The sequence below is a fragment of the Peromyscus leucopus genome, chromosome 11 (genome assembly GCF_004664715.2).
Source record: "Peromyscus leucopus breed LL Stock chromosome 11, UCI_PerLeu_2.1, whole genome shotgun sequence".
Taxonomy (NCBI): domain Eukaryota; kingdom Metazoa; phylum Chordata; class Mammalia; order Rodentia; family Cricetidae; genus Peromyscus; species Peromyscus leucopus.
Window position 1 is genome coordinate 31,868,810 of NC_051072.1, and position 21,282 is coordinate 31,890,091.

Consider the following 21,282-nt stretch of genomic DNA (forward strand, 5'->3'; position numbering starts at 1 on the left):
TAGCACTGGATATCTTCCCACGGCATGCCTTGGTAAACTCTAGGTGACCTTGAAGCCTTCTCTATCCATAGCAGATGGAGACTTCCCCTAGTAATCCATCAGAAGAACTGTGATTGGAGCCAACGTGGTCCTTGGTCTGTATGAGGAACTGCCAGGATTGGTTCAAACCCTATCACCCCCCCCCCCTTTTCTGGCAACATAAAAGCAGGTTGTTTGGCTCACTTTAGCCCAGAAGACACTCCCTTTTGCTGACCATCCCCCCTCCCCCCCCCACACACATTGCAACATTGACCTTTAGAGAAGTCTTCTCAAGCAAGGTAGTGAAGGGAAACTGAAGGCTTCGGTTGGTCTCTGGAAGAGTTCCTGAATGTGGTCAAGCCTTAAAGACTTCAGATCTGAGCAACCATAGGCCTGGGCCTCAGATCACTTGTCAGGGAGGGCTAAGGATCGCTGTGTGCAAGGCCTGTGGGAGAACTTGAAAGCGGGAAAGCACCACCAAATTGCTGCAGGATGCTGTCTTATGCTGTCACCCATAACTGTCAGAAACCGAGGATTACAAAAGAGGACAAGTATGAGACTACAGATGCTGAAAGGCTGGAGATAGGTAAGCCTACAACCCGAGTGTCAAGAGCGAGTGTCTGGATTCTAAAGGGTTTGAGACGGTAATACTCCTCTGGGTTTGTCTGTTCAGCCCCTAGGCCTGGGGCACTCACCCAGGCTTGCCAGCACAGGAAGAACTTCTCGCCTACTCACTTTTCCTATCGGGAAGATTAAAAGGCTCCCGACCAGCTAGCTGATTGATAACGCCTCCTATATTCCAGACACTGCTTGGTTTTGGAATGCAAAACAAAATAAGCATGGTCTGCCAGGGGAAAGTTCTCAGTAAAGATGCTAAAGAAAAGTGCACGGTGGAGCCCCGTCCACATTGTTAAGTTATGGCAATAAGGGTGGGCCAGCTACCCTAAGCTTCAGGCAGGACAGAAGCGAGGATCTCAGCAGTATTGCTTTGCTGCTCAAGATACCAGGACTGGAGAAGCTTTCCCCCTGGCTAGCCCGCAGAAGGGTGGTTTCTGAATATGACCCAAGCCAGAGCCTCTTGCCTAGGGAGACCCTGGCACATTCCAGCTGCGCCTGTCAATTTCTTATTAACAGAGCTAAGCCGGAAGTACTGGTGAGTCTTTGGAATCTCTCAGAAAGGGCTTCATTTTCCAAAGAGCTCCTCAAAGGGGCTGAACTTCAACCTAGGGGAAAATAAAACAAAGCAAAACAAAACCAACCAACCAACCAAACAAAAAAAAAACACCACTACCACTGCCACCATCAAAAATTAAGGCATTAAAGAAATGAGAGGGTGATTCTGGAGCAATCTCCAGGCTTTTCCCTTCTTGCCTGATGTGATTACAAGGAAAGATTTGTTCACTTTATTTATTTTTAATTCTTGAAGATTTTTCTTTCCTCCCCTTTCTCCCTCCCAGCCACTCCGGCTTGGGTTTCCATATGACTCATAATTCCTTCTGAAAGTGGAGTCGAATTCATAAAAGTGGTGGAAAGGCGGGGAGGAGGGGGGGTGTGCGGGAGAGGCTGGGAGCCCCAGGGAGTCTTCACTACCTACACTGTCACTCAGCTCCCGGCGCGAGTGGCGGTCGGGGGTGGGGAAATCCAGACTGCGCGGATGGCGGATACTATTAAAGCCCCAGCGGCGCGCAGCCGGGCCCGGTGACCCGCGGCGGGTGCGGGAGGGTCTGCGGCGGGCGAGCGGGCGGGCGGCGCTGCAGCAGCCTGGGCACGGCCGCCGCCCGCGGGCGCGAGTGTGCGCGGGTGTGGGAAGGCCGGCGTGCGGGCCGCGAGGGGTGTGCGCGCGTGAGTCGGAGCGGGGCTCGCCCCTCGCCGGCGCCCGCCGCTCCACGGCTGCCCATCGCTCTCCAGCGGTCCCCGGCCCCCTTCGGGCCCCTCGGCTCCCCACGGCCGTCCGTCTCCGGGCGGGGGAGGGAGAAAGTGAGACTCGGTGTCATCACCATCCATTGTCAGAAGGGGAGGAAATTGGAATCCAGCAGCGGCGAGCAGCAGCTGGGCGGTCACATCTGGGAATGCAAAGCCGACCTCCCCCTCCTCCTCCTCCTCCTCCACCTCCTCCTCTCTCACCCGGGATCACTTCCGAAACCACTTCGCCTTCAGCCCCTGCCTCGGCCAGAGGTTTCATTTTTAACTGAATATTTACGAAAGCTGGAAGCGTGCGAGGGGGGTGGGGTGGGGTGGAAATAGCGGCTGCTTCTTTTCCAGGGATTTATTTAATGGGGATGTGTTCAAGGCAAGAGAGAATTCAGAAGGATATCGACGTCGTGATCCAGAAGTCCAGAGCCGAGAAAGACTGCCTGTTTGCAGGTGAGTTCTTGCCTCCCGGATCCTGGGACCCGGAGCCAGCCTTCCCCTCCGGCCATCCCCCCTGCCCAGATTTCTGACCGCGACGCGTGTAGCTGGGGGTGTGGGGCTGCAAGACCCCGTTCCCGGTGCATTTGCAAACAGCTGCAGCGGCGTGAGCTGGAGCCCCAAGGGGGAGGGGGGCACGAGCATCCCTCCAGCCCCGCCAAGCTCCGCCAGGCCAGGGGCAACCTCCGGCTCCGGGGGCAGGACCCGCGCGGTTGGAGCCGAGGGGCCGGGCGCTGGATTCCAGCCACCGGCGGTGCCCGGAGCATCCTCCGGGCTCCGGCAGCCGCGGCCGAGCGGGGCGGGTTTGCGCCATCGGCCGAACGGCGGCAGCCGGGAAGGGACCGGCTGCGCTGCGCTGCGCCGCGCCGCGCCGCTCGGCTCCGCTCGGCGCCACTGAGGCCCCGGGAGAAAGCAGCGCTGGGCCGGGCTCCCGCCCCCCTCGGCTGCACCCGCTCCTCTTGCGAGCGGGCGCACAGACACCGCCCCGGGGAAGGGATGGGATGCCCGGGGCTCCTGAGCTAGGCAGGCCCAGCCCGGGGGTCGCTTTGCGTCCATCTTTGCTCCCCCCGAGGCCGAGAGCAGTTCGGGCTTCGCAGCCCGAAGCCTGGCAGGGGTTGCTTCCGGCCGCCTGGCTGGGAAATTCCCCGCCGTTGCCATGGCACCCGGCACTTGTTGCGGGGGGCAGACTCCCGCTGCACCCCGCGGGGTGCTCGGCATCCCCTCCCGCACCGTGGCCGTGCCCACTCCTGGCTCTCCAGCCCTCCATTCCCGTCCTGCTCGGGCCTCCTTGGCTCCGATGAACTAGCAGGTTCCAGACAGAATTGGGGTTAAAAACAACCCACCCGGGGTGGCTTTTTAACACGACTTTTCGTTTCAGATTTCAGATACTCAGACTCCACCTTTACTTTCACCTACGTTGGCGGCCCCAAAAGGTATTTATGTATATAGAGTTGCTTCATTTCCTGTTCACACGCTTGTGTTTCCTTTGTTCCTAGCGTGTTCCGTGTTTGGGTATTTTGCTTGTTTGTTTTAATTCACGGGACTGCTTCCTAGGTGCATTCCTATCCTGATGTCTCCCGATTTTATATAGCAGGAGGAAAATGAATATACTTGAAGTTTTATTTTTCTTCTTCTGAAGCTACGCTACAGGCGAAGAGCAGAGAAGTCTCATGTTAAACTGTTGTGCCACAGCAGTGGATAGCTCCTTAGGCGTTCTGATTTGACACAGGAGAGCCGGTGCAAAATTGGGAGTATTGAGCTTGGAGTGAAATACGTGAAAGACATAAAATGCCACAAAATAGTTTGCTCGCCAGTGGTGATTTTTTCCCCCCATGAGTTGGGGCTGTGTGTTTCCCTTTCCCTGAAGGTTGACATAAACATGCGTTCTGCCAGTTCTCCAAACGGTTTTGTTTTTGTTTTTCCCACCCCCAAGGAGTGGTTATTTTGGTTTTCACATTAGTTGTAGGAAAAGATTTTGGAGTTACATGTAGCTGGAGTGGATGACTTCTGGAGAAGAATGAGAAATGCACATTTTAGTAGTAAATTGTCAAGGCTTTGATGCCGCCCCAAATCCAATTTTGTCATGAGGAAGTAGAATTAGCACCAGAAGTTTCTACAAAAACACATTTTCGTGGTTAGGATTTTCTTCCTTTATTCTTTTAGGGACAACTGATTTAAAAGAGCTTTGGCTATTGTGAGAGACTAAGTCTACGGAGACTCCTGAGCCTACCCCAGCTGTTAGGAGTCCACGTTCAAAATATCTTGACCACATTCCAAAATATCTCTTAGCTAATGGAAACATTTATGAATATAGAAATTGCAAAGAAGCTTTCATCTGTAAATACTTTTAAAAGCTTGATATTAATGTGTACCTTTAAAATACTTAGAATTTATATTGTATCCTTCATCTCAAAAATAATAAAAAAAGAAAATAAAAATCTTAGTTTGAATGGTTATCCTGTACCCAAATATAGTTCACCCTAAGTCTCAGGATTGGCATCACATTGATTGACTAAATTACATTATTTCTTAATTTCTGAGAGTACCATCATTTTTGTAATTATGGATCAAATTAAATTAGAGGATGTTTGATTAAATTAACACTGCTCCTACACTTAATATCCAGAGGACATTAGTATATGATGAATGTCCTCTTGGATTATTGTAAGGGCTAAAACATGCTATGTGGCCATGGAAAACAGTCTCAGGCAATCAGGTGCAGTCAGTTGTCACCTCCCTTTAGTGGAGTGTGGGGACAGGAATACCCTAAATGGGCCTTTCTTTGAGGGATGTGTGTGTGTGTGTGTGTGTGTGTGTGTGTGTGTGTGTGTGTGTGTGTGTGTGTGTGTGTGTGTGTGTGTGTGTGTGTTTCCGTGTTTCCTCTATAGCCCAGGCTTGCCTAGAACTCAAGGTAGTCCTCCTGCCTCAGCCTCCCAGGTGCTCTGATTTATGGTAAGATACTTGTAGTCCCAGTGTCTGTACCAAGAGGGGCAGACTGTGATTTTAATCTCTTACATCTGTTAGATAGCACAGTTAAGGTTCTTTATCAGCAATTAATGAGCTAGGGTTCAGTGGCTGGAGGTGGAGTAGTTATGAATATCCCTAGGATCAAGCCTAAGGTGCTGGGATGAATAATTAACTAATTAAGATAACATCAGTTTTCCCTGTAGAAACAAGTACCGTGCTTGTTTTTAAAGTAAGAAATATTGCCTTTCCTATGCCGCTCTATGAAGAGGTAGTGTGTTTCCTTGGTGCCTATTGAAATATCTGGGGCTTGTGTGTATAATGTGGAAAGGAAAAAAAAGTAGGGTTGTGTGGTTGCTTTGTTTTCTCGAGGCTTGTTCTTACAGTGCAACAAACATAAAAGTTGTTTGATAAAGGATAGTAGGAAATCCCTGTAAGTTTGTATTCGAGGCAGAGATTATTGTTTATTAAAAATATATTGCTTTCATTATCCATATTAATATTCATTATCCACTTCCCAACCTGAAATACCTATCAGGTGTTCAAAATTAAAATGCCTCTCCTGGATCTTGATTTATTTTTATATTTCTAGTATTGTTTTTGAGACAGTCTCACTGTCACACAGGCCGGCCTGGGACTCTCTATGTTGACCACTGTCTAGCTTTGGGCTGTGATTGTCCCGCCTCTGCTTCCTGAGTGCTGGAGTTACAGACGTGATCAACCACACCAGCTCTGTCTTGATTTAATATGCTTACCAACGTATAGCATTAGATGAATGTTTTCATTGCAAGTAAATTACACTTCACCATTGAAGGAAGTCTTCTGCAGAGAACAGTCCATGGTTATTTTGAATTGTTTTCAGCCGCTGTTCCATTTAAACCATTAGAAATCATTTTCAGTTCAAGTTGTAGATAAAATTTAACATACCATTTAATATCTGACACTTTCTAAGAATGAATTACATGTTCCAAACTTATAAAAGCCGGTCATTCACGGTACCATTAAAAGAGGGAATACTGAACTTCCATTTTTGATCTTTTTACTTCAGTGTTTCTGTAGATAAGAGGAAATGCAAAAGAGTGATTTGATTGTTAGGCTTGAGTAGCAGTCTTGTAACCATTCATCAAAAGGTCCTCACAGGGGCAAAGAACTTGTTAAAATATTAGGTATCCTGCCTTGGTGGACTGGAGTTGAGGCATGAGGAAGAGAAAATAGTTGGATCAAAGCTCTTCCTAATGGGAAAGCACACAGAGTTTCTCTTCCTCGCTTTCGGATGTGCTGAGAGCCCGAGACTGTTCAGTTTGCATGGTCACATTTGCTCAGTTAACTCAGGGAGCCCAGGTGTGAATCCCTGTTCTGTCACACTCCTGAGGTGTGTGCCACTCATTCCCTGTGCATCAGCTACTTGACCTTCCTGAGAGTGCAGACAGGTTCACAGAAACAAACACAACAGACAACAGGACTTTACAGACACTTGGAATGTTTAATGTCTGTGGATTGGGAAAAGGTGTTAAATATTGTGAACATTGGTTTTCCTGACATCTACCCGTTTGACTTCGGCAATGTTTAATACTGTTTAACTCGTTCATTCTAGCAGTGGTCTTTATAACACTCCCTGTTCCCACTCCTGAATTCCAGTGTTGCTTGATTTCTGACGTTTGCTAAGAATAGGCCTCAGCTGTCCATGATTTAGAGTTCATGAAAAAAAAATCATTTTTTTTTCTCTTACACTTTGCCACGTTTGCGACCTCCTGGCATTTCCCTTTTCCTATATGAATTAGCAGGACATTCCTTAAAACCTCAACGGATTGGGGCTCTGATTTTGCATCTTGGTGTGGTCAGAGATGGGATTAGTGCCAGAAGAAACAGAAGGGATAAAATATGTAGAACCAGATAACAAGGAGATTGGAAGGCCGACTCACTCTCTGGGGCCAGAGGTTATTAAAGTTTAGGCCAGAACCAAGAACCCAGTTGCCCTGACTATAGATTGCTCCCTGATTCTCTTGACCTTTCAACCATGGAAAGATTATGAAAATAAAACAGTTTTAAAAACCTAAGAATCAGAGTTTTGATTGTTGGAACTTTCGAATGGGGCAGGTGAAATGGCTAAGCTGGTAAAGAAGGCACCTGCCACAAGCCGGAAGACCCGAGTTCCGTCCCTGGTACCCACACATCCTAGGGAAAGAACCAGGCCCCCTGAAAGTGTCCTCTGATCTGGGCCTGTGTCCCATGGCTTGTACCTGTGCAGGTGTGTGTGTGTGTGTGTGTGTGTGTGTGTGTGTGTGTGTGTGTGCGCGCGCATGCATGTGTTCACAGGTGCAGACAAAATAAGTTAAAAATATTTAGAAAACTAGACATGACGAAAGGAAGGAAAATTAAAAAAACACCACGGAATTCATCTAACTTCTGTTAATGTATTAGTTTATGCTTTTAGATTTTTTTTGTGTTTATATACATATAAAATATACACTTCCAAACACTGGATTATATTCTTCTGAGAGGTTTTGTGTGTGGTCCAAGGGACTGAACCCAGCCTCTCCCACATGTTCTACAAACTTTCTACCACTAGTCTGCATCCCTTACCTTCATTTGACTCTATATATCCAAATAGAATCTCACTACCCAGGCAAGACTTGAACTCACTCTATAGCTCCAACTAGCCTTGCCTTTGTGACATTCCTGCCTCAGCTTCCAGAGGAGCTGGCATTACAACCTTGAGTCACTGGTGCTGGCTGAGAAGTCACATTTTGGAATATAACATCAATGATTTCCCTTTAGAAAGGACATGAGAATAAAGACATGTTCATTAAATGGAGGGATTCCCAGTCAAAAGGCGTGACTGCATCTTAAGAATTATAATATTTAAACTGAGTATACCATATACTTAAAATATCAACACCGGGACATCTGAAATAGGAGAATTAAGAATTCCAAGTCAGTCTGGCCTATGTATTGAGACCCTGCTTTTAAAAAGAATTCTAGTATTTATGTTAGAAATTATGAAATTTGAAGTGCAACATTCTACAGAAGTTGTGCATTTGCCTGCTCATGTACAGCCTCAGTTTGTGGTAACCCTCCTTCATGACCTCACAGGTGAACTGACATCTTTTGGAGCATACCTCCAGGGAAGTGCTTTGGAGCATTGGGTAATAGTAGTGGTATTCCTTGGAGCATATGCCACCTCCTGTTTCTCAGAATGTTCTTCCTGGACCTTTCTGTCTATACTTTGCCCTCTATTCTTTTACCACCGAATCCCTGGGCACTATTCATTGTTGAGCTGCTTGCTAAGACAAAATTCTCATCTCAGAAATCTTTTCCTGGAACCCTTCCCTGTAGGATTCTGCTAGATGTTTCTAAAGGCTGGCATAATACACGGATGCATCCCTACACATGAAGGGTTACGTCTCTTCATCCATCCATAGTAAGATGATATTACAGTAGGTTGATATGCATTGGTAATGCCTAACCTACCCAACACCCTGTTTTGGCAACACAGTTCACTGCTAAGACTGGGTTTCCCCTCATGATGGAAGGGCTGATGAGAAATGGCTGAGCACCACAGGAATGTATCTGATATCTTAGGGCTAACCGGGGAAAGATAGAAATTCAAAAATCGAAGGAAGTTCTGCTGAGTGCTCATTGCTTTTGCATTATTATAAAGTGGAAATTTTAGGTTAAAGCTTCATACGTTAGGGACTGTCTGTTTTGTAATTAATTGCTGGTTTACATCTTTGTAAGCATTTTAGAGAACTAACTTTGTCCTGTTCACTGTGGTTTCCCTCATCCCCCAACCCCAGCACTGCCTAGTACACTATTCTTTCTCTATAAGTAGATGGTTTATGAATTACGAGATGAATACTAAGGAATCTGGCAGGCAGGAAGGAATTTTCTAACAGAAATGACCAAATATGGCAATACTTGGATACTTAAGAGAGCCCTCACTCACTCTGGTGATTCCACTTGCAACAGAATTTCGTATGAATCCAGAATGGTGAAAGTTACCTGGCCAAGTCACAATCCCTGTTTTCTGCCTCTGTATTCAAGTTGCTTTTTTATTGCAGTTTTTTTAAAAAGAATTATTTATTTCATGTGCGTTGGTGTTTTGCCAAGGGTGTTGGGTCCCCCGGAACTGAAATTATAGACACTTGTGAGCTGCCGTGTGGATGCTGGGAATTGAACCCAGGTCCTCTGGAAGAGCAGTCAGTGCTCTTAACCACTGAGCCATCTCTCCAGCCCCTCAAGTTGCTTTAAGGGGGCAGGAAGACACGTAATGCCATTGTTTAAGATAACACTACAGTTATTTGACAGACCAGGGATTTGAACTCTTTAATACAGAAATAGCTTCTTTAATAAAAAAAAATTTCCTTTGGTAGCGGGGTCTGGCTTACCATAATTTAATGCTGGATTAGTGATTAGCCAAAAGAATGTCTTGAAAGTGTCTTCCTTAAAGTAGTGAAAGGCTACCTCAGATCCTGGAGTGGCTGGGGATGGCAGTGTGAAGAAAGCTGAATAAGTGAATGGGGGACCTGGTGGTTCCCACTCCCTGCCCTCCCTGTTCCCCCTACTCCCCTCCATCCCTCCTCCGACTGGGGATTGAACCTAAGGCCTTATGCATGCAAAGCAAATGCTCTACTACTGAGCTGTAGCTCTTAAATCATAGCTGCTCACTGGCTGGGGTGATGCATATTTGTAATCCTAGCACTTGGGAAGCAGAGGCAGGGGCATTTCTGTAAGTTCCAGGTGGGGCAGCGACATAGTGAACCCCGCTTTAGGAAAGAGAGCAGCAGCACGGACACCCCCTCTCCTCCAGCAGCTCTGTCTTGTGTAGTTGTTGAGAACAGAGTTCATTATTAAATGAAATTTCAAGCTGCTGGCTTCAAGTAACCTGCAGTTTAACATGAATAAGACTTTATTGGAGCGTACATATTTAAGATATTTAACCTTTATTTTGTGTATTAAGCTAATACTATTCATGCTACTAATTTTGTTTAACATAGTCTCAGCGGAGTTCCTGCCTCTCTTCTCTCACCCCCGTGTTTACACTAAAGAAAAGTAGGCATTTTGTTGGTTACCTTGCATTTCATAGCTAAAGGAATCGAGCATAGGGTAATTTAAAACAGATTAGCATTTGCACAAGACAGTAGGGTTACAGTTCGGTCCAAGTCAATGTTTATAGAAGGTTTAGGGACATTGGTTCAACTGGCCTGACCAGAGTTGTTGGGAATATTTGGGGACAGGGAGGGATTGCTAAAGGGATGTTTTCCAGGGTCAGTACTGAAAAAAAATCTACCGGTTGGCAAGAGGTGTGCCAGGGCCCAGTGCAGAGCATAGTAGTTGGAAAATTATGTACCTTGGCTCTGGAATCCTTAGGCAAATATTTGGCTAATCCATTTAAATTCCCCACCATACTCCGCAGCGTTAAAGAGAAAAAGCTAAGTGAAATTTCATCAATCCTGAAACGATTTTGTAATTCTTTACCCACCCGGATTTGCCTTTCGGTGGCTTGTGCTTTAATAGGTGAATCTTGCTTTAAGATAATGGCCACTGATTTAGTCAGTTTATTTTAGGCAAGTATTGACATGGGATATTTTTATTTCATTTCTGAAATACCATTTTCCTGTCCCTCCATGAACACTGGTAAGAAATGTGATACTAATAATGCCCATTTTAGTATTTGAGACCAGGTTTCTCACTCAGAGGCACAGTCTGGACCCTTAACTAGAAATCCTCCTGGCTCAGCTTCCCCCTTTCCCCCATCAAATGTCTGGATTAGAGGTGTACGTCACCACAATTGGCCAAGAATATATTTTTAGAAATGTATTTTTGTGTGGGCGCATACAGTGCGTGTTGTGTCTGAGTTCTTGTGCTAGGGTGTGTGTGTGGGGGGCTGTCACAGGACAACCTCGGGGTTGGTGCTCAGCCTTTACTTTGCTTGAGACAGTGTCTGTTTGCCGCTTTCCCAGTGTATCTACCAGGATGGCTGGCCTCCAGCGTCCAAGGGATTCTCCTTTCTCCACTTCCCCTTTCCCCAGAGCACTGTTGGAATTGCACACATGAGACACCACATTCGGCTTTTACTGGCTTCCAGGGACTGCACTCAGGTCCTTTGACTCTACCCCGAGCCATGTGTCCTGGCCCAGGCATGTGTTAATGTCTTTTTGTCAAGACCCCTTACCCCAACCTTTTTTTTTTTTTTTTTTTTGCATATGCTGTAATTGAGGTTTCTCCTTAATCTTAACTCTGTGAATTGCTTGGTCCCGCCACCTGAGCGTTTCTCAGCATCGTCTCAGTTCAGCATGTCAAAACAAACCATTTCCTCTTCAGAACAAGCTTCTTTCTCTGGCCTTTTCCTGAACAGAATCCTCTCTGTCTCCAACTTCACACGTCCAGACATCCTTGAAGTCCCACCCACTTAGGAGTCGCCTTTGGCACCAGCATTTCGGCAGTGACCTGTTTACTCCAATTTAGACCACTAGCACTTTAATAGAGTGGCCTTTAAGAATCCTGATTGTCATATTCTAATCCATTAGTGTCTTTACCAGATGATTTAAATTAATTTTTATTTATTTATTTTTTTTAAAGGATAGAATCTTGCTATGTAACTCTGGCCTGGAACTTACTACATAATACAGGCCAGTGTGGAATTTGGCACGGTCTTTCTGCTTTTTCCTTTAAAGTGCCTGGGATTACAGGCATGCACTAATACACTCAGCTTTCTTATATGTTTCCATGAGCATGAAGTTGATCATATGTGTCTCTTCAGCAGCTTTCAGCTGTGACCACACCGACCTTAAATTCCTGGTTTGGCTTTCCAGAACTGCTTTCCGTATCATATCCACCCCTATTTGGAATGTCTCCGGCTTCTAAATACTGACGTTCTTTTGTCTGCCTATTGCCCCATATCTCCACACTGAACAGCAGTTTGATTAATTTAGCAGAGGGCTGTTTAAAGCTTATTGATAGTAAAAATTCCACTCGCATAATGTAGTTGGTTTGGAGATCAAGAGCGTGGATTTTAGTATCATTAAAAAAAAGATGTCATTTTGTTTTCCTTGTCCAGGATCACATGTCTGCTCCTCCAAATGTATGACGTATTTAGAGATGAGTTGAACAGAGTAAGCATGAGTGGACGGAATGAGATCTGATAGGATGAGCAGGTCCCTAGGTTAGCTTTCTCCTTCTGCTGCTGCCTACCAGTCAGCCTTAACACAAAACCAAATCCACCAACCAAACAACAATAAATACCGACTTTTGTCATTGTTTTATCTTTATTCAACATATAGAAGCTCTTTTAAAAATCATTTATTAAAATAATTGGATTGGAAATGTGGAACCTGAGGCACAGAAATAATATAACTGTATTTGCTGACCTTTCACATTTATGAAAAGGAAAATACTGGAACACAAAAGAAAAAACAGATCAGATATTATTTTGAGGCACATGGCCTCCAAAGTCTTAATCATAAGTCAAAACCAGAACAAGTCAAAATGGTTCCAGAGAGACACATCAGTATTTTGTTTAGACATTATCATTCTTGTTTCAATTAGTGTGCCTAGATTAGTGAGTCTTTTTTAAAGTTTCTTTATGCCAGAGTGGTATTATTTCCTATATTATATGACAGTGTTTCCCAAACTGTTTTATTAGATATTAGGGCTGTGGCCAGATATGTCAGGGAAATGCTCAGTTCTTAAACCATTTTAACCATTAGGGTCTTAGAGTCTTTTATATAATGGTGTGCATTACATACAACCATGAGGTGGATGTAGTACTCAGGGTTGTGCAGACTTACTTGATTACGGATTTAGACTGTCTCAGGAGAGTTGTTTTATGGAAACTACTTTGGCAACCTCCGAGTCTTATTCATTGAAATTAGTTTTTGGGTAAATAGCAGTGTGCTGTGCATGGAAATTACAGATTCTTATTGAACACTGAAGACATTTTTTAAGCGTCTTTTTAAACAAATTTGCTTTATGACGAGGAAAGTATTGATTAAAAGACCTCTGGCTGCTTGTAGATTTGCCTCCGTGGTCCCCTCTCTCCTCTCCCAGTTGTGCCGAATCCATTTATGATGAGGGCTCTCTACTCTTCTTACTTATCAAAGCCCAAAGGTTAGGAGAGGCGTCTTTCTTGCATGATTAGAAGTCAGGCTTCAGGAAGTGTTGGAAGCAGATGATGGTTCTGGAGCCCAAGTGCTCATCATGGCCTTGAAATTCTGTTGCTGTGGCTCCAGTAGAGTGTCCTGGGGAACAGTCTGCTGAAGCACCTTTTAAAGATGTTCGTGATGAGGGAACTCTGGAATTTGTCCAGATAGTTCATTTCTTTGATAAATTACATTGAGAGAGAGAGAGGGAGAGAGAGGGAGGGAAAGGGAGGGAGGGAGGGAGGGAGAGAGAGAGAGAGAGAGAGAGAGAGAGAAAGGAGAGAGAGAGAGAGAGAAAAGGAGGGAGAGGGAGAGAGGGAGGGAGGGAGGGAGGGAGAGAGAGAGAGAGAGAGAGAGAGAGAGAGAGAGAGAGAGAGAGAGAGAGAGAGAGAGAGAGAAATAGTAAGAGTAAGGGAAAATATCTGTTTGGTTAAAATAATTTCCCTCAAGCCACCAAGTGAGAAATTTAGTGAAGAATTTGAAAAAACCTTTCCTTCCTTCCTTCCTTCCTTTCTTCCTTCTTTCTTTTTTTGTTTTTGGTTTGGTTTTTTGAGACAGGGTTTCTCTGTGTAGCTTTGGAGGCAGCCTGTCCTGGAACTCACTCAGGAGACCAGGCTGGCCTTGAACTGTCAGAGATTCACCTGATTCCGCCTCCCAAGTGCTGGGATTAAAGGCGTGCACCACCGCCACCACCGCCCGGCTTAAAACTTTTCTTTTAAGCCCTTTCAACATTAATGAGGAAGAAAATGACCATGTTTTGGGGGTACAGATCGGTTGTGTTTTTGAGACAGGATCTCATTCTCTAGCTAAGGTTGGCCTGGAATTCCTGATGTGTCTGTCCCAGCCTCCCATGTGCTGGGAGTACAAGTGTGAAGGACTTAAAGTGCCCCTTTAAAAGGCAGCGCCTATGTTTAACCCGAGGAAGCTGTGTATCACTTTTGGTAGGACTTGATTGGAGCCTAGAAGCCCTGACTTTCAGGTGGTGGACACAGTGATTGGCAGGTGCTGTGGATAGTTCTTGATGATTGTCGGTGTCCTCATATAAGAATACTCCATGGCTTTTATGATTCAGGGAAACCACAGGCACAAATAATCCGTTCACTCTAGGTTTCTTATTTAAATGTGCAAAATTTTAATTGAATGAATTGTTTATGGCAACTCATCAGTCAGCACAGATGTACACATTCTCTCTCCTTTACACACACACACACACACACACACACACACACACACACACACACACACACCCTTAGTTTTGTTTTCTATTGCTGTAATAAAATACCCTAACAGAAAAACTTAGGGAAGAAAAGATTTATTATTTATTTTCTCTCACAATTCCAGGTTACAGTCCATTGTTGAGGGGAAGTCAAGACAGCAGGAACTTGAAGCAGCTGGTTACATCTCAGCCAAGAGCAGAGCAAATAGATGTGTGCATGCTGGGATTCACTTTCTCCACTCTTACACAGCCCAAACCCAAACCCAGAGGATGATGCCGCCCACAATGGGCAGGTCTTCGCACCTAAGTTAAAGTAATCAAGACGACCCCCAAAAGTCAGACATGTCCACACACTAACCTGATTTAGACAGTCCCTTATCAAGACTTTCTTCCAGGTTAGTCTAGATCAGTGGTTCTCAACATGTGGGTGTTGACCCCTTTGGACATCACTTATCAGATATCCTGAATATCAGACATTTATATTACCATTCATAATAGTAGCAAAATGACAGTTATGAAATAGCAACGACAATAATTTTATGGTTGGGGGTCACCACAACATGAGGAAATGTCTAAAAGGGTTGTAGCATTAGGAAGGTTGAGAATCACTGTCCTAGGTCATGTTAAAAACTAAAAAGTTAAGACTACCTTCATACCTTGTCATTGATCCTGAGAATAGTCTTAAGGTATTGACTAGGTGTAATGCTAAAATCTACCAGTTAGATAAAGCTGATATACTAATCATTTCTCATTAAAATGTATCACAACTAGACACAAGAGGAGAAAAAAAAAACTCCATGAAAAAGCAGCTATTATTTTATTACCATATACAATCTGAAATGATTTCTGTAATGAGTGGTCAGATTTATTTTTAGGTAACTGAGGAAAAAGTTTGACTAATTCTTGGAGCCAAATTCTTTCTTGTAGGGAGGAAAGCAGCCTGATGGGTACGGTGATTCCAGCGTGTCTTAATTAGATGATTTCAGTGAGATTGCTATTCTTGGTTGAATTTGGCTCCAGACTGGTAGGACGCGGGCCAAGAAACACTTTAAACTTAATTTTTTGAAATTGTACTAGTTTAATTTAAAATGTGCTTCTCATGTCGACTTCCTATGCCATTAGTTTAACACTTCCTGGACCCTCAGTTCTTGATGTCTAATGCATGCAGCATCCTTTCCAACTGTGGGCAATTGTCAGGGGAAAAAAAATTGAGCTGTGGCAGGAGTTTTATAAAAGTTTTGGTTTTTAAAACAAGGAAATGATTTGCAGTTTCTGAGTACATTTTGAATAATACCACACTTTAATTGTATCTTTATGATCCAAAGCCAAGACTTCCCCAACCCGTAGATAAAGATTCTGGGCACAGAAAATTTTAAAGAGATTTATTTATGCATGTGTGAACGCCTGCACGTATGTATGTGCACCTCATGTGTGTGTCTGGTACCCAGAGAAGTCAGAAGAGAGTGCTAGATCCCTGGAAACTGGAGTTGCAGCTGGGTGTGATCTGCCATGTGGGTGCTAGGAACTGGGTCTTCTACAAGAGCAGCAAGTGCTCATCGCTGCTGGACCACCTTTCCAGCTCCAAGGGTTTTTTTTTACCATTACTAAAGCATAGAAATTTGAATCAGGTAAAATACATTATTTTTATGAAGTAAAAGGGCCTTGGCATAAAACTAAAATGAGTACTGTGTGTTAAGTACATGGAAGCAAATCACAATTTTATGTGAATAGAAATCCACCATTGGTTATATTCATATATGATTATAATCTAAACAATAAGTTTAAGAAATATTAAGAACCTTTATAAAAAGTCTAAACCCTTGTGTGAGGCACCCACCATGACTAGGAGATATATTAATATGTAAGATGGACTATCACTGAGTAACAACACATGATTTTAAAAAATGTATGTGTCCACAACTTTAAAGCATAGCAGCAGTACATTGGTCTAATTGCATTCATTCAGTTCGGAGGTGGAGTCTCTTCAGATAGTCCAGGCTTTCCTCAGATGCCTTGCAATACTCCTACTTCATCTCACTCAGCGTTGGGATCCAGGTGTCATCCACATGCCTGGATTATGAATTAATTTCCCTCCCTTTCCTTGCTTAGTTACACTGATTTCACACACTTAGTGAAGAAGAACATTGTTGAAACCAGGCATGTGCTACAGGTCTGTAATCCTAGCACTTAGGAGGTGAAGGCAGGGTGAGCAAGAGTTCAAAGTCATCCTCATCTATATAGCCAGTTCGAGGCCAGTCTGAACTACATAAGACCCTGTTCATCCCTTAAAAAAAATCCAAACCAAAACCAAAACCAAACAAACAAACAAACAAACCCCCCCATGGGCTTGTTATATACACATTTCACTTTCTTCACTTTCATTAGCTTTCCATATTGTAGTTACTTAGATACTGTGTGTGTGTGTGTGTGTGTGTGTGTGTGTGTGTGTGTGTGTGTGTGTAAATACAGACACATGGGTTGAGTTCAGGGGACCGTCTTGGGTGCTGATCCTCACCTCGTGCTTTGTTTGAAACATGTTCTCATTGTTGCTTCACAGAGAGAATTTTATTCACAGCCATTCTCCAGCCTCAGCCTCTTCCTTTTAGAGGTAGTTTCTAAGTGGAAATGGAATCCATGTGGTAAGAAATAGGTCAGAGTCAGTCTGGCTTGGTGGTTTACACCTTGAATGCTGGATGACAATGAGTTTGAGGCCAGCCTGGGCTACGCAATAAGACTGTATCTCAACAAAACAAGACAGAGTCATAGAATTGGATTTGAGTAAAGAAGTAAAATGTGCTATGGCATGGATCCAGTCAGCCCTGAACACTGTTGGCACTGAGCTCTGCCAGGTTTTCGTAAGATCTATGCATTGCTGTGAAAATACAACAGGAGTTACTTTTGTAGCCCGCTTAAAGGCATGCAGATATCTTGAGTGTTAGGAATGTCACTACCAGCTGAAATAAGATACCCAGAGAATAAACAGATAGACTACTTACCTTGCAAACTAATTTTATAGTTAATTTTCCACTCAAGTACTGAAGTAGGTTCTACTTCCAACTTAAAAAACACAACAAAAAACAACTGTGTATTGTGGCTGTAAGAACAAATGAGTCATGAATATCTGATCCCATTAGAAATAAAAATACCTTTTCTAAACATTTTTAGTAATCACAACTTAATGACCCTTAAAATAAAACATAATCGAGCAGTTGAGATCTCTCCCTGCTCATATCTTTCTTTCTTTTGGCTTAAAATGAATTGAGTTTTACCTTAGGTATCTTATCTGTTCCTGAATGTTTATTGTCAACTGGCCTGTAAGAAAAACACCGTTTAATTATGACCCATAGAGAGCTCATGATGTAGTCCAGGGGCCAAGGATCTGACAGCAGTTCTGCCTCAGCCACCCCAGTGCTGGGATTACGAGCCAGAGGCTCACTCTCCCTTCCTGGGTCTGCAGCAGCAGCTTTACACGTGGGCTACTCCTGCAACCTGGACTCCCTAGGATCCTTTAAGCTTTTGTGAGGTAAAGGACTAAGTTGAAAAGAAAAAACAAAAAATGAAACCAACTGGCCAACCCAACAACCCAAACTAATCAGCCAACCAACCAACCCAACAACCCAAACCAATCAACCAACCAACCAAACGAAACTAACCAACCCAACAACCCAAACCAATCAACCAACCAACCAACCAAACCAAACCAACCAACCAACCAACCCAACAACCCAAACCAATCAACCAACCAACCAAACCAAACCAAACCAACCAACCAACCAACCAACCCAACAACCCAAACCAATCAACCAACCAACCAAACCAAACCAAACCAACCAACCAACCAACCAACCCAACAACTCAAACCAATCAACCAACCAACCAAACCAAACCAAACCAATCAACCAACCAACCAAACCAAACCAACCAACCAACAAACAAAAAAATAACAAACAAAAAACCCCAGAGCTCCACTGTGCTCATTCACTGGGAACAATTTCTTATGGTTTCTATGCCTGCTTGCTGAGGATACCCAGCCTTTGGCCCCGTCTTAGTCCTTCATTTCCTGATTCTACTTGCTCAGTCTGCTGTTTGCAGTGTTAATGGATACCAGCTTGTTGGAATTGTTCCTGAAGTGGTAGGTTTTCTTGATGGCTCTGAATAAACAGGATTTGGCTTTGTGAGGTTGTTTTAAAAAATTTATTTATTTATTATCTATCTGTTATCTATGTGAGGTTGTTTTAAAAAATTTAGTGTGTGTGTGTGTGTGTGTGTGTGTGTGTGTGTGTGTATGTCTGCCACAGCAAGTGTATAAAGGTCAGAGGACAACTTGTGGGAATCAGTTCTCTCCTCCTCAGGCCATCAGGCTGGGAGGCAAGCACCTTTACCCTTTGCCTGAACTGTTTTGCTGGCCCTTATGATGCATATACACAGGCATATTTGGTAGCTTCAAACCTTAAATTTTTTTCTCCCGTTCCTAATTTATAGTTATGGCTCTGTCCTGACAAAGCAGCCTAAGTGTCATACATAGTACCATCTGTCCTCTTGGCAGATGGCTATGCTTAGGTGGCTAGAGTTTGCCCTGTGATCAAGGTTATGCCATTGGAAACTCATTTTCCAACTCTGGTTACATTATTCACCTTTATGGCTTTTGGAGAGAGGGATTATTTAGTAGCTGAGGCCACCCTGGAACTTACTCAGTGTATAGCCTAGGCTTGTCCTGAATTCATGGCACTCTTCTTGCCTCAGTGTTCACAGGTCGCCATCGACTTTTCTAGAGTGGAGTAACTGGACCTGCGTAGGGATTGATGAAGTACACAGGGGGCCTGGGATTGTATGTGCAGTTTGGTGTTGCTTCCTTCACTTGTGAATTGTTTATCTCATTTGAATATGAATTAAAACTCTTCCATCAGGAATAGGAAAGGAACATTTTGCTAAGCTCCATTTTAGCGAACACATCAGGATGTTTTTGTAGTCATTTAACATTTTCAACTTATGCACTAATACTTTACCTTCTGGGTAGAAAGACTTGGTGTCCCATATGATAACGGCTTTATTACTGTAGAAATGAAGTTTGCCATTTCACTTGTTTTACTTGTAGGATTGTGTGTGGGGAGAGCACACAGTTGTGGAGGCCAGAGGGTGACGTTTGGGAGCTGGTTCTCCACTTCCACCGTGGAACTCGGCATCAGGCACAGACTGTCAGATTCACAGGGCAGGCCTTTGTCAGTGCTGAACCATTCACCAGTCCATCATTTTAAAGAGCATGCATTTTTAGTTTAAAAAAACAATTGTTGGAGGATCTGGGAACATGGCTCAATTTGTAAATTCCTGAGGAGCTAAGTTCGGATCCCAGTAGTCACATTAAAAACCCAGGTACAGGAGCACATGCCTATAACCCCAGCGCTAGGAGTGAGGGGAGAGGAGGCAGAGACAAGCTAGTCTCTGGAACTCTGTCAGTGTGGGAGACTCTGCCTCAAAACATAAGGGTACAGAGATGGCTGGGTAAAGGCATGTAATGACTTGCAGACCTGAATTTGGACCCCAGAACACATGTCTGGTGCTCACAACTACCTAATCCAGCTCCAGGGGATCTGATACCTTCCTATGTCCTCTGTGGACACTGTACTGTCCCAACCCCAACACACGTGTGCGTGTGCAGACATTTAAAAATAAAAACAAGATAGAAAGCAATTGAGGAAAGACACTCATTGTCAACCTCTGGCTTCCACAGGCATGTTCAAACTATTGTATTTACATGCCCATGCACGCACACTCCCCCCCCCCCCCCCCGACACATGTACACAAAAAAATGCCTTTCAAAGCACAGAGATGATATGTGCTTGCTGTTATAAAATTAAGCCTGGAGGCCTTATACTATTTAAAAATTTCGAATTAGGTCATGTAAATGTTTTGTTGGACTTTCAGTTCATAAGAAGCTTCCTCAAGAATAGTGAACGATAAGATACATTTATATTCTGCTAATGGTTTAACTGTGAACCAGATGTGAACATAGAGTGATAATGGTATTTGATGTTAGTAAACTGGTTTTCTATAATTTCTTACATTATATAAAATTTTATATATTACATATATAAAAAAAGAGAACGACAGCCTCTTGTTTTCCCCCTTCCTGAAAGAATATTGGAACATATGGTCTAACAAGCCTGTGTACATTGGGGAGGGCAAGATGGAAGGCTTCAAATCAGGACTGACCTGGAAAAGCTTTGGTCACAGTTATTGTGGATCAGGAGGGGGAAGGGCTACATGCGCATTCTAGAAGCCTTCAGAAGGTAGAGCGCAGACTGGCTGCAAAATACAGAATCCCTCATGAAGAGGTCGGGGCATTTCAGTGCTTAATGCAGCAGGGACTCCCATCAAAGCCTTCCATCCACTCAGGCACTGCCTTCCACTGGCTGGCACTGGATTGGGAACACTCATTTACTGTGAGGAAGTGTTTAACCCTTCTCAGGCGCTCCATCAATCTCAGAGTACTGTAAATACATTTCCCCTCCGGCTATTTCACAAGGACATTGAGGATTAATTAAATTTAAAAGAAACTAGTGCAGTGAACTCCCCGGAGACAACAGGGCTGTTTATCATTTTCTCATCATTCTCTCCTCATTCATCCAGTTTACAAATATTTGTGGAGTTCAAATTATAATGAAGGAATGACACCAGGCGCCCTAATTGGGGATACAAAGAGGAGTGTTTAGGATGACTTTTGTCCTCTTTATGTGTTCTTATTTTAACGCTTTACTTTATTATTATTATTATTGTGTGTGTGTGTGTGTGTGTGTGTGTGAGTGAGTGAGAGAGAGAGAGAGAGAGAGAGAGAGAGAGAGAGAGAGAGAGAGGTGAGGGGGAGGCACACGTGTGTGGAGTCCAGAGGAAGACATTGTCCAGTTCCTCCTTCCACTTTTGTGTGTATTCTAGCTATCAAGCTTACGTTGTCAGGCTTGGTGGCAAGTGCCTTTACCAACTGAGCCATCTTGCTGGCCCCTCCTAATTTCATTTTTAAGACACCTACAATGTGAGTAA

The 21,282-nt window shown here is 44.0% G+C and overlaps 1 protein-coding gene across 3 annotated transcripts in view; it reads left to right on the forward strand.

Moving 5' to 3' along the window:
• The first annotated feature begins 307 nt into the window (after window positions 1-307).
• Window positions 308-21,282, forward strand: part of Parp8 (poly(ADP-ribose) polymerase family member 8) — a 186,628-nt gene continuing 165,653 nt past the window's right edge. Inside the window, exons 1-3 of one of the 3 annotated variants that reach the window (XM_037209427.1) lie at window positions 308-604; window positions 2,281-2,382; window positions 3,305-3,359. In XM_037209427.1, coding sequence (XP_037065322.1) covers window positions 511-604; window positions 2,281-2,382; window positions 3,305-3,359 — 251 coding nt within the window. In that variant the 5' untranslated portion in view covers window positions 308-510. Of the gene's footprint in view, window positions 605-1,643; window positions 1,731-2,063; window positions 2,194-2,280; window positions 2,383-3,304; window positions 3,360-21,282 lie in introns of those variants that run through there. The other 2 variants (XM_037209428.1, XM_028885372.2) reach the window with 2 other exon arrangements.